The sequence below is a fragment of the Anguilla anguilla genome, chromosome 3 (assembly GCF_013347855.1).
Source record: "Anguilla anguilla isolate fAngAng1 chromosome 3, fAngAng1.pri, whole genome shotgun sequence".
NCBI classification, from domain to species: domain Eukaryota; kingdom Metazoa; phylum Chordata; class Actinopteri; order Anguilliformes; family Anguillidae; genus Anguilla; species Anguilla anguilla.
In genome coordinates, this window is record NC_049203.1 from 27,229,664 (window position 1) to 27,243,762 (window position 14,099).

Sequence of the window (14,099 nt, forward strand, 5' to 3'; positions counted from 1 at the left end):
GAGGAACCAGCGCAAATCAGTCCAGAATGAAAATGCAATTTCCCGCCTTTCGTTTAAGGGCTCTGCAACAACCAGCCAACTATTGGAAATTATGATACAGTCGGTTTTTTAAAACAAGTCAATTTTGCTCAGATATATATATATATATATATACACACACACACACACACACACACACACACACACACACACACACACACACATACATCAATCAACAGAGTCCAAGCAGGTAATTTTACAGAGAAAAAAAATTTAGTTAAAGATGGCAGAATGGATTCCCCTCAATGATGGAGCAAGCTGGAGAATTGGTGTACTACCGCCCCTGAAATTATACATGCAACTCTACTCCTGTTGACTAATACATGACTACCCCAAATGTTTTACTTTTATTGGAAATAGCCAGTTATGAGTATTGACCTCGTACATCTTGGAAAAGACACACTGTTGATTTGCCAGTCAGAAATCTACAACCATCAACAGCCTTTAGCAAAGGTACATATTGTTTATATAACACACGGTCTAACATAAAGCTGTAACTGGTTAGTAAAGTGTAACTGAAGTTCACACGCCCTCTGGTGGTAACACAAACTGACTGCTGTACAGACTATAAATCACTCTTTTGCATTAAATGTATTACAACGCTCTTAAAGCAAGAATTATTTTTAATAACTTAAAATGCCTTTCTCTTGACATTAATGACTATCTGCAATTCCATTAGCCTATTAATGGATATATTCCACAATAAACTCATACTGTATGTAGAGTGTGGCAGTGTGCGTTCAATCCCACTGCAGCAGGTCCAAGCATTCCTGTCATATCGAACCGAGTCTTTCAGATGCCAGTGGCCTCAGAGAAAGCCCACATCTACTGGGCAATCGCGGGTCGTTGTTTCTGGCTGGCAAATCAAAAGAGTTGACTGAATCCTTTTCCAAGACCTACAAGGCCAACACTTATCACTGTCTGTTATTTCCAGTAAAAGTATTAGGTTTGGGGTCTTTCCCAAAAAACAAAACTGAGGCGCAGTCCAGCGCTCCTGCCTTTCTCCAGCCTCGGTACGACACGACCCCGCCGGTGGTCTCGCTGGCTAACGGCGGCTCGCGGTCGGCGCCTGCCGCTCCCCAGGCCTTTCATGTGGGCAGAGCAGCGGCTCTAATCTCAGCGGGGGGGGGAGGGGGGGGCATGGGGGCTGGGGGAGCCCGTATTTACCCTGGACGCCACACACGAGCCTTCAGAACACCCGTACACGTTCGCCAGATTTCTTAAGATTGGACACTTATGCAACAATGCTAGCGCGTCCTGATTGGGCAGCCCCGGCCCCACTGTGCGTGCTGGAATTCATCCACTCCATCCGCTTCACCAGCGGACGTCTATCAGCACCCAGCATTACTGCACACAAATGGTTCGCAGGCCACACACCGCCTCCACGCTTTGACGTGGCTCTCCGCAGGTCCTGGGTTGGGACTCCTTAGCTCAGTGGTAACCAGCCCTGCTCCTGGAGATCTACCATCCTGTAGGTTTTCATTCTAACACGTGATTCTACTAATTAGCAGCTGAGCGAGATCTCTAGCTGTTGAATGAGGTGTGCTTTGTTAGGGTTGATGTGAAAACCTACAGGATGATCGATCTCCAGGAACAGGGTTGGTTACCACTGCATTAGTTAGATTTCTGTGCACTCTGCATCTCAGATAAAACCAGAGAAGACTACTTAGGTGAACAGGTCTGCACAGATACCACAGCCATAACCGACAGGAGTTACTGTATTCTGATGTGGCACACTTGGCGCACACACACACCTTGCTTAAAAAGAGTGTTCTCTGAATTTGAGAACATACGGTGATAACTTCTAGGAAACACCCTGTAGCCACGCCCATCCCAACCCACACAGAAAAGTGCCACGCTTAGAAACTTCCCAACCATTTTAGAATAACAAATACAACTAAAATGTGCAGGAATTTGGTGAAACAAAGTAAATACATAGACATGGACTCAGGTTCCGTGAAGTTACTCACCACGAATCGCGTGATAAAATGGAGGACGTTGGGCTCAAAGTGCTCCCGCCTCGAGTATGCGCATTTCACTCTCTGTTAGCCGTTAGCTTTGTTAGCCAAATAACATTGATTTATTGGGGGCAGACGTCCTTGACTGTCTATGATTTCTTATCAATTATTCCAAAATAGGACTTGTTCAATTTGTCACGACTGCGTTATTTTAAACACAAAGTTGAAAAAAAATCCAAGGTGTTTGGAATGGAGGACAAAGTGACCCCTGACCTTTGGCTGGCCCCCTGGCTCTGGACAGCGTGGGCCCTCTGCACCTCTTCCTCGAGCCTCTGCCGTTCGTCCTCCAGCTGGAGGAGAGACTCCAGGGGGCACTGCTGCTGGCTGAGGAGGGTTATCTCCTGCAGCAGAGCCTCCTTCTCACGCAGCAGCTGCAGACAGTCCCGGTCCCGGTCCGCCTCGGCTCGGCCCGGCCAGCTCTCGCTCTCCATCTGGGCCAGCTGGTGCTGGATGCTGGACACCCTGAGTGTGGGGGGGAGGGTACCAAGAGTTCGAACTTGGATATTACAGTCAAATGGCTTACAGAACTTTTTGGAAAAGCGTTAAAAAAACCCAATCACTTCCAAGTTACAGATTTTACATATTTATATGTATTATATACATATACTAGCATGTCCCATAAATAATTGTAGATGTGCACAATGTTTGTTGCTGGTTTAATATCATTGCCTAGCACTAGCGTGTCTGCGCTAACCTGCGCGTGTCTGTGAGTGCATGTTAGTGAGCGTCTGTGCTAACGTGCATGTGTCTGTGAGTGTGAGTGTCTGCGCTAACGTATGCATGTCTGTGAGTACGTGTTAGCGAGCGTCTGTGCTAACGTGCTTGTCTCTGTGAGTGCGTGTTAGCGAGCGTCTGTGCTAACGTGCTTGTCTCTGTGAGTGTGTGTTAGCGAGCGTCTGTGCTAACGTGCTTGTCTCTGTGAGTGCGTGTCAGCGAGCGTCTGCGCTAACGTGCTTGTCTCTGTGAGTGCGTGTCAGCGAGCGTCTGCGCTAACGTGCTTGTCTCTGTGAGTGCGTGTCAGCGAGCGTCTGTGCTAATGTGCTTGTCTCTGTGAGTGCGTGTCAGCGAGCGTCTGTGCTAACGTGCTTGTCTCTGTGAGTGCGTATTAGCGAGCGTCTGTGCTAACGTGCTTGTCTCTGTGAGTGTGTGTTAGCGACCGTCTGCGCTAACGTGCTTGTCTCTGTGAGTGTGTGTTAGCGAGCGTCTGTGCTAACGTGCTTGTCTCTGTGAGTGCGTGTTAGCGAGCGTCTGTGCTAACGTGCTTGTCTCTGTGAGTGCGTGTTAGCGAGCGTCTGTGCTAATGTGCATGTGTCTGTGAGTGCGTGTTAGCGAGCGTCTGTGCTAACGTGCTTGTCTCTGTGAGTGCGTGTCAGCGAGCGTCTGCGCTAACGTGCTTGTCTCTGTGAGTGCGTGTCAGCGAGCGTCTGCGCTAACGTGCTTGTCTCTGTGAGTGCGTGTCAGCGAGCGTCTGTGCTAACGTGCTTGTCTCTGTGAGTGCGTGTCAGCGAGCGTCTGTGCTAACGTGCTTGTCTCTGTGAGTGCGTATTAGCGAGCGTCTGTGCTAACGTGCTTGTCTCTGTGAGTGCGTATTAGCGAGCGTCTGTGCTAACGTGCTTGTCTCTGTGAGTGTGTGTTAGCGACCGTCTGCGCTAACGTGCTTGTCTCTGTGAGTGTGTGTTAGCGAGCGTCTGTGCTAACGTGCGTGTGCGGTGCCAGCGCTGCTCCGGGCCCAGTAGAGGTGGGCAGCGCTCTGGCCTCTCACACAAAGGCAGCACAGTGTCAGCAGGACGCCGCGCGGGGCAGGAATGCATGCTAAATGAAGAATTTGACCACCAAGCTCATTTCCAAAAGTGGGTGCATTCAGAGCGCCGGCCGCTTGACCGATCATGGTGGGACACGCCTACCAGCCAGCCGTTCCACCGGGCCGGCTTCAACTGGCAAAACTGAGCTTCAGTCATGGGCTTCATACCATGGGTCCCCACACACCCACCAATTTACCATTACAAAAGTCTAAACAAGATGTGTACTTGGTGCTTGGGGTGGGAAGTGTAACTTTAAAATATACTAACAATAATAATAATAATATTATAAAAATAATACAAATAATAATAAAAATTTGAAGAGCTTTTTCAGACCACAGATTCAAAGTGTTTTAAACAATGAAACATAAAATAATACACATAATTTTATGTGGTTTGTGTGTCGATGGACATTCTCTCTACCTTAACTGAAAGGAAAAACAGACACTAACCAAAACCTTCATTCTGGAATCTCACCCTAAGGGCAGGCTACCCAGAGGTACTCTAAATACCCATAAAATCTGAAATAAAGCAAAGACTGGACTGTGGCACTTGGAAGAGGACACTGGTGCAGATGCAGCAGTTCTGCAGTGCGTGTGCAACATTACTTTTTTTTGGCTTCTTCATACTGCCAGTTCAGTCTCACTTTGTCCACCAGTGGCGAGGAATCTTGAGAATAGAGCTTTATGAGAAAAAGACATATACACTTAAGTAAAAAAAACATATATTATACTTTATTACCTGTTTTGCACACAAATAAATACTTACCTTACAAATCAAATTAATACCAACGAAAAATGTAAATGAAATACTAGAATCAATTACAAAGGAGGCCCAACACTGGAAAACGATAGAAAAACGATTTAACTTTTTACTTTCAGTTTATACTTTGCACATACTTGAGGCAGCAAGTCAATTTTGTTCAATCGCAAATTCTGTCAAAAATGTAGCGAGCAACACTGTAAATACTAAAAAGATAAAATGAGACTTGTGGCCAGCCAGGCTAGTCAGTAAACCTGTCCAATCGGAGTGTACCCACCTCTCCCATGATGTCCGTCTGGCAGCCCGTGTCCCGGTAACACTGCAGCAGGCAGGGCTCCCCCAGCGCTCCGGGGGTGCCAGCGGGGTCGTGCAGGGAGTCGCTGAAGTTCACCGTCAGCTTAGCCAGGCTCTGCCGGGAAACAGAGGCGCCAAGGAGGTGAGCCCATTCAAAGATGGTGCAGGGTTTGACAAGATGGTAGAGGGTTGGACATCTTAATATGAAAGTCAGTGGAGAACAGCGCCAGTACATTGTAGATTGTTTGGTCTCAACATGTTACCTCGATGGATTACAATTTAAAAACATGAATATTTACCTTAATAGTCAACAAGCAAGTGGGTGTTTAGCAAAACAGTAATCATTATAGCTAGCATGAAAGCCAGTTCATTGTCAGTCATGTCAGACAGTCTCACAACATTCAAGGCAACTTCCCAAGCAAATCTCAACCCCACATAGACAGTGCAGTGAGGATTTTTACAGTGACACCATTTTGTAGTCCTTTGTTGTCAAACTATGTAGAAAAAAGGGCTGTAGTTCATACACAGATCACCTGATATGGATGTATTCCCTCAAATTAAAACTGACAGTCCACACTTTCAAATCAACTGAAGATCAACAAAATCCTCCACAGGACCACCACAAGGGGGCAATATCAAAAACACTGCCAATGTACGTACAGTCTAGATTCTCACCAGTGGGAGTCACACTGAGCAAAAACCCTTAATTGCAGCTTTAAGAGCAAAAGACCTCAGTCACAAAAAGCAAACCATTTTCTTCAGCATCACTTCAGAACACTTACTGTATCCACTGATATATTTCTGCCACAGAGCAAAATGCTCAAGTGCAACTATAAGTACCTGATTAAATAACTAATTCACTTAAATACTGCTAACAACAAGATATACTTCGTAAACATAAATAGTTCTTAAGATATTTTAGATAACTTTCAGAACAGGGGCAATAGCGTTTGGTAAATATTGGATCATAAACTGCATTTCTGCTTTCTATCCCCTTTTCCAAATCTCACGCCATTTTTGGGGGGCTTGTCTGAACCCTCACTAGAATGGAGCATCTGCCTATCTGGGTGACACACACCGGTCATTTTGCACCACATCCTTCAGGGGTCCGAGCCAGTTAAACGGGGATGATTAGATCGCCTGTGTTGAGCAGCCCATTCGGTACTACAGGAGAGGCAGTGTCGCAGCCCTGACAGAGTCACCGTTACTGCTCTGGTACACGAGATCCTCCTACTGCCTATCTCTGGTTCATGTGGGTGTTCCTGGTCTGGCTACATAAAGCCAGTGCGATGCAAACATGCCATGCGAAACTGTGAAAAACTGACAGCTGGATTTTATATGTAGGCCTGTATCACATTACGGATGAGGAGTCGGAGTCTGCAGTTCCATAGCTGTATCTGTCGTCATTATATCGGTGCATCCATGAGATGTAGTTAGCTAGTTAGTTGGCTGCCAAACAATTTGGTAGGCCAAATGCAAAGCCTTTGTTAGTGTGTTAATAAACAAACTGCATCTTTTGGGGCGTGTGATTCTTAGTGCAGTTTAGGCAAAGAAATGGACCGTTTTAGGGTTTAGCTGATGAAACAAGCAAGTGTCCGAAATGAGTCTGTTTTGCTAACGTTACGTCATTCGTTTTTAAAATGGAACAACACTGGTTCACGAGAGCTCATCTTCAATATTTCTCCCCTGAAAACAACTCTGAGGTAACTCACCTGACGAGGCTTGCCTCACCTGTACAGGTAACTCACCTGTATGAGCTCCTGACTCTCCTCACCTGCACAAGTAACTCACCTGGATGAGGTCCTGCCTCTCCTCACCTGCACAGGTAACTCACCTGGATGAGCTCCTGCCTCTCCTCACCTGCACAGGTAACTCACCTGGATGAGCTCCTGCCTCTCCTCACCTGCACAGGTAACTCACCTGGATGAGGTCCTGCCTCTCCTCACCTGCACAGGTAACTCACCTGGATGAGGTCCTGCCTCTCCTCACCTGCGCAGGTAACTCACCTGGATGAGCGCCTGCCTCTCCTCACCTGCACAGGTAACTCACCTGGATGAGCTCCTGCCTCTCCTCCCCTGCACAGGTAACTCACCTGGATGAGGTCCTGCCTCTCCTCACCTGCACAGGTAACTCACCTGGATGAGGTCCTGCCTCTCCCTCTCGCCTGTGCTGATGGATTTCTTGATGCTGCGCAGCTCGTTGAAGATGGCCTGGGCCTCGTCCAGCTTGTAACTGGTCTGACTGCAGGACATCTTCCTGTCGATCCTGCTCTCACACAGACAGACACAGACACAGATACAGACACACTTAAGTACAGGAGTAAAGCGGTGGTTTGTGTTTTTGCTCCTTTTGTTTAGTCGGTGTACTTCACCCTACAATTACAATTACTGCATCAATTACTCTCTGCTTTAGTTTTCCTATTGTTTTGTTATTTTTGAGACTGCAGTTGCTCCTTAAGCCCAACCTGTCTGTGTTTATCACAGGGGCAAACTGCCTTGTTCCAGCTCTTTTCAAAGCAAACCCTTTGTGAACCTACAGTGGGAGAAGTTCACAAAGCAATCATTTCAAAAGAAGTGTTCAAAAGAAAGTTTTTAAAATTTTTTTTTTTTACAAATTACTATCTTTATTTTTTATTATTAAAATAACCAATCTTCACTATTGTGATCTACTATCATTTCCTTCCAATATATCTGATAATGCTAGAAAATAAATGCATGAAAATCTAATCTTTAACTGGAATAATGGCTGAAAGGCACAGAAGCAAACCTTTGTAATTACTCAGACTAAATACTTCAGTTAGCAGACTGACCAAGACGTTTCAGAACGAAGACCTGTCCCTACACACAGGAACGTCTTTATGAGAGTATCCACATGCCATGCACAAAAATGTACACAGACATCTAAATATAGTTTACGCAAGAATCTGCCCCACCCAGTTTTCCACACCTAATTATAAAGAATTAAATTGGAAATGACATCACTCAGACTGAAAAAAAAAAAAAAACTGGGCTGGTGCTCGAGTTTGACGGATTATTTTCCTTCTGTGAAATGACTGAAATCCTTGTTCAGAGCAGCTGCTGTGACGGTTACACAAAGAGAAAAGCACGAGAAGTGTGCAAGCCTGTGTGTGCGTATTTCTGCGCAAAAGCAATACATATATGAACATACCCAGACACTAATTACAATCGATACTGGCATGGTAGCTTATTTTACACACTTAACACAGCACACAGGCTTATGTAATGAGTGCTACTCCCAAGTTGCGACACCGATGACTGAGCACCATCTCTGCTCCTTGCCAAAACCTATTACGTGTGCATGTCCAACAAAAAACTTTCCCTAGGTTTAAAGCTTGTCGAAACCACACCTGATGCATTTGACATTGAACCAGATGGCAAGTTTAAGTTGGAATAACACAAACGTGACTAACACGAGGCTGCCTGGGGGAGGGGGGTTGCCCCAACACAGCATTATAATTAGGGGAAACATGACCCCACCTCCCTTCCCAAAAACAGCGCAAATATTACATGCATAAATTAGCCCTCTGCAGTCATTACCACAAAAAATTCCACTCCGTCACAGCAAAACTGAAACAGAAAGTCACTGAACTGTCCCATTTTATGTCATGCTATCAAGCGTCAACAATACGCTTTGAAATACCCTTTGAAGACATTAACCTTACAGCACACAGCAGAATTTTCAGTTAATTAAACTTCAGCAGTTTGTGCTGAAATGAGATGAACTCTTGTCTATGAGTGTGTGTGGGTGTGTGTGCGTGTGCGCGCGCACGTGTGTGTGGAGGCAGTCTGCCTGTTAGCCGCTCACTGCTGGCATAGGGCCCTGGTCTTGCCATGGCCAGCTTCCTGTAAGGCCCCCGTTTAACAGCAGGTACTGTTCACCCCAGGACCCTGCCCCCTAACCCAAAAACAAGCACTGCTTTGTTCCCCACCCTACCCACGCCTCAGCGTTTATTAGCCTATCCAAACCTGCTGCTAACACTCACGGCTACACCTCTACCTTTGAGCATCTAAAAACCAGAAACAATAAAATGTGGACAGGAGTTGTAGCATCAACAACAAAATAGAAAACCTCTCTACCAGTCAGAGAACGCTGGCAGATATACTTTCAGGCACCCTGTGGCATTCCAGGAATTACTAGCCAAATATCTAGCCAAACACGTAGTGTTACCATTTCACACTCAGTGATTGGTGGAGTTTCTGTTTTTTTTTTTTGTTGTAATAATAATATTAATATTTATTGTAATATTTTGATGGTCTCATCGCCATTTTATTAACCCCGCTTAAAATCAGGAGCACAAAGGAGGCTTCCAGAGTGGAACACAGAACTTGGAACACAGGCCTCAGGGGAACTGAATTCACTGCACTGGTCTACCCCGGACCAAAATCCACCCACATCAAGCATTCCGCTCAGAGTCCTACAGCGCAACAAAATACTTGCATTTGCTCCTACTTTAAAAAAAAAAAAAAAAATTACACTTTGAATTCAGGGACACTGGTGTGAGAGGAGATTTGGACCTCTGCCATGCTTAATGCTTTGGATGTTCAATTCATTAACTGCTCCTGTGGATTTTTTACACAGACCTGTCCATGGCACAGTGAGCCACAAAGTAAATATGAGCTCGCTGCGGTGCGTGCCAGCGAATAAACTCAAACTCATCTATATTAATGAGGCGTGACCAAAAAGTCTTTCCGAGATAATGTCGGATCTTTTAGAACTCGTCATCTTGCGTTACTGCGCTACTGCTCATTGACGGTAGGTTAAGCAATTTTTCTGTAAATTAAGAGCATTAAAAATTATTTCCATCCGCAGGAATATGAGGGAGAATGGACAAAAACGAACAGCGGTACACGTGAGGAGGAAATCCATTTTAGACTCTGGATGTGAAAGAGATTCTGCCATGTACAGATAACTAGTGCACTGCATACACTATTGTAAAAATGCTAAATTGCTTTTTTTTTTTTTTTGTTTTGTTTTTTTAATAAAACATTCTAACTTTTACTATTGGCAATTTTGAACCCGTTTCTGTCATAGGATAAAAAAGAAACTGCAAATGTAGTTTGCGCTCCTCCATTTTGCTGCGTGCTCCAAAATTTTCCAGATCAGGAGCACCAGTGCTCCCTGGCAAAAAGCTTACCAAAATGCTTACCATAAAACCCTCTCTGGCATAAAAACAAAAACATTCCAGCTGCAAGAATGTGCAATGAGACTAGTCTGACGTTTGAAAGCACTTTTAGGTGATGGTGGGTAAGGTACTATATAAGCAAAAAACTGAAAAACTAAAAAAAAAACAGCAGCAATGCAAGTTCTATGCAAAATCCACCTTAAGTATCTTCCATTTCTGGGCCTGATTTTGGGTGACACTTCAGTTTTTTAATGCCTTCTCCGTGAGATGAATGCTTCTGAGGGTGAAAGGGAATTTCCCTGTGGCAGAGTTGTTTATTTATCTAAGGGGGACATGATGGAGTTTGGGACTGTAATTGGGTCTGACAGTGGCAGTGATTTAGGAATAACAGGCCTATCTGGGGGACCACATTTGGGGCATTCCATTCAGGGCCTCAATCCCACTGGATAAAGGAGAACTGGAGCGAGAGAGAGAGAGAGAGAGGAGAGGAGAGAAGAAAAATGCTTCTACAGCCAGAGCCCCTCCGTGTGCGTTTGTGTGCATTTACGTATGCATGTGCATGTGTGAATGCAAGTGTGAGAGATTGCATGGGTTTGTGCGCAGTTTGTGTGTGTGTGTGTGTGTGCAGTGCATTTGTGTTCGTGCACAGTGTATGTGTGTGTGTGTACAGACTGTTTATTTGTGCAGTCTATGTGTGTATTTGTGTGCAGCATATGCCTGTGTGCACATCAGTGTGCAGTATAAGTTTGTGTAGTGTGTGTGTGTGTGTGTGTGTGTGTGTGTGTGTGTGTTTCCACGACTGGCTGTACCTCTGGCCTATTCAGAGAGCCTTTGTAGTTGTACTTTGAAAGATAACGCTTCTCTGTCTCTCTCTCTCTCTGTCTCTCTCACCATCTGTCACTCATATTTTCACTGCAAACTTTTTGTTTTTTGTTGCGGTTTCATCTTTCATTGTGTTTGTCTGCGCTTCCTTTTTGAGCGTTCCACCTCAACAGCGCATTGGCTCAAGGAATGTTACAGTACTTTTAAAAGTCTAAACCTCTCTCGCCCTTGCCCTCCCCTCTCTTGAAGCATGGAGGAATTTGCAGGCAGATCTCCTTTTTCTAAAACTGCTCTCCAAGGCTCCCTGCCCCTTTTTTTTTTCTTCTCTTTTTTTCTGTGTTTTTTTTCCTCCTCCAAACAGAGCACTTCCTCTTTGAGGAGATCCTTGGCTCCTGCTCTCCTCGGCTGCATCCTCTTCCTGAGGTGGAGTCTCCTTCCCCCCCCACCCCAAACTAAACTTGGGAGAAGCCAAATTTGAAAAAAAAAAAAATTTAAAGCCCACACTGACGACGACCCCCTCCCCCCCAACCCCCCCGGCCAAAAAAAAAAAAAAAAAACACAACACCTCCACCCCTTGCCGACAGACACAAACAGCCCAACCACAACTACACACAGGAGCCAAAAAAAAAAAAAAAAAAAAACACTACTCACACAATCATTACCCCTCCACTGCCAGCTAGTGTGCACTAAAAAAAAGTGAATACACTTTGGACTATGAAAGCCTGACAGGACTATTCTGAATTTTGACAAATTGTTCTTTTTTTTTTTGTTAAAGAAAAGAAGGGGGGGTCATGTAAACAGCTTGATGCCAGAAAGAGAACATGTCCTGATAGCGTTGTTATAATTAGGCCTTGTGGGGGCAGTCTTCTGTTATTTCTTTCTTACGTGGGGGGAATGTTTCTTTGGGCACATGAATTAGCATGAAAACGTGCAAGTTAAATTAAGTTACAGGAACAGCATTTCTACCATATCAGTCTAGCAATTTTTCCCTTCCCAAGAAAATTATTTTCACACTAACTGATAATAAAGCATTTCACAGAGCTGACTGCATTTTCTGGAAATGTGGTTAGGGATTACTGACACCATTACATTAACATTAAAGTTAGCTGAAAATGAACAGTGACACAAATTCTGAATCTTTTACAGATTAATACGACAAAGCACAGCTTGGTGCTACCATAAAAATGCTTTTAAAAAGCACAGCAATATTCCATTTTATAACTCCACAGCTGAGTCATATGTGCATTTACTAGCATCAATGATTTGCTATGACTGATTTCCAGGCATTCTACAGAACTATGGAAAAGAGGAAACGAGGGAAAGGTAAAAAGCGAGCGAATAAAAAAGGTGGAGAGAAAAAGAGAGGAGAGCACATGTGGAGGAAAGCAACAGAATTGACAGCTCAGGGGAAAATAGAGGGTCACACACTAGGGGGGCTGGGGAGGGACAGACTGCGAGAGGAATGTGGGGAAGAGGGAGGGAACCAGACGGAGGAGAGGAAAGGAGGAGGAAGGGAAGGTCTGGGGAGGGAAGCGGCAGAGCGATGTACTCACTCCTGTAGGGTCTCCACTCCCATTTCCTTGTAGTGCAGTTCCTGCTTCACTTGGGCCAGCTCCTGCTTCAACGTGGAGACCTGGAGGGACAAGGAAACGACTGAGACCCGGCTCCACCCAACCCGTCGATTACACAGAGCCATTCAGACCAGAGCAACTTCTCCACCCAACCTTCCCATTACACCCAGCCATTCAGACCAGAGCAACCTTCTCCACCCAACCCACCGATTACACCCAGCCATTCAGACCAGAGCAACCTTCTCCACCCAACCCGTCGATTACACCCAGCCATTCAGACCAGAGCAACCTTCTCCACCCAACCCGCCCATTACACCCAGCCATTCAGACCAGAGCAACCTTCTCCACCCAACCTCCTGATTACACCCAGCCATTCAGACCAGAGCAACCTTCTCCACCCAACCTTCCCATTACACCCAGCCATTCAGACCAGAGCAACCTTCTCCATCCAACCTGCCAATTACACCCAGCCATTCAGATCAGAGCAACCTTCTCCACCCAACCCGTCGATTACACAGAGCCATTCAGACCAGAGCAACCTTCTCCACCCAACCCGTCGATTACACCCAGCCATTCAGACCAGAGCAACCTTCTCCACCCAACCTCCCGATTACACCCAGCCATTCAGACCAGAGCAACCTTCTCCACCCAACCTTCCCATTACACCCAGCCATTCAGACCAGAGCAACTTCTCCACCCAACCTGCCCATTACACCCAGCCATTCAGACCAGAGCAACCTTCTCCACCAAACCTCCCAGACCAAACCAACCTCGCCCAGCCTGTTACACAGAGCCAATTAAATTAGACTAACCTACACCACTCTGCCTTTACTCCATTAACCATATCACATACAGGCAGTTCAGACGAGACCAACCTCCAGTCACACAGACTCCACACTCATCCCTCGGACACACAGTATAATGTAGATTCACCCCAAGGTTACAGAGGCCATGAACCCATAGATGACAGATCTCTACCCCCTACCACGCCCACAGGAAACCAAAACCTACACGTTAGCCAAACAAAATACATTTTACACATACTGCTGATGTCTTCAGCTACACTCTCAGATCAAAATGGATATACCAGTATAATGTTTTAAAACTTTCAGAATCTGAAGTCAAGCCAGCACTCAGCCATGAGTAAAATGTAACATTACACCCATTACTAGATTCTCCAAAACACTTCTGTCACTTGTGTGAATGTTGCCATGTTGAGGGTTTGAATGATTCATGCTTATTAAATGGCTTTTTTTCCTTTTCTTCCTGATGCTGATGTACAACAACATGCCCGGTCAGGTACAGAGATCTTTGTTCTTTCAGGCACATTATGTGTCCTCCTGTACACACCCTGTTTATCATACCCTTCTGAGCCTTTATGTAACAAACATACACCCAGGGATCTAAAGCTGACAGGAAACGACAAAAACATCTTTTAGACTGAAAATATTGATAAGTATTTCTCCATTCAGATTTCTGAGGGGAACGGGGGAGGCAGTACACCAAGGCACGCATTTCTCCATGGTACTACATCTAAATAATGAAAAAAGAACTTGGCATCATTAGCCAACAGGTAACAGGGAGTAAGTAAATACACTAAGGGGGAAAAAAATAATACTATGACACACACTCACACACTTTTCTCGCCCCT

General features: G+C 45.3%; 1 protein-coding gene across 3 annotated transcripts in view; it reads right to left on the reverse strand.

Annotated features, from left to right (window-relative positions):
* Positions 1–14,099, reverse strand: part of wwc3 (WWC family member 3) — a 56,405-nt gene that overhangs the window by 11,355 nt on the left and 30,951 nt on the right. The window contains exons 5-10 of one of the 3 annotated variants that reach the window (XM_035411281.1): positions 12,431–12,510; positions 7,069–7,177; positions 6,704–6,724; positions 4,896–5,027; positions 4,465–4,538; positions 2,271–2,519 (exon numbers count right to left, since the gene is read on the reverse strand). In XM_035411281.1, coding sequence (XP_035267172.1) covers positions 2,271–2,519; positions 4,465–4,538; positions 4,896–5,027; positions 6,704–6,724; positions 7,069–7,177; positions 12,431–12,510 — 665 coding nt within the window. Of the gene's footprint in view, positions 1–2,270; positions 2,520–4,464; positions 4,539–4,895; positions 5,028–6,703; positions 6,725–7,047; positions 7,178–12,430; positions 12,511–14,099 lie in introns of all 3 variants that reach the window. The other 2 variants (XM_035411282.1, XM_035411280.1) reach the window with 2 other exon arrangements.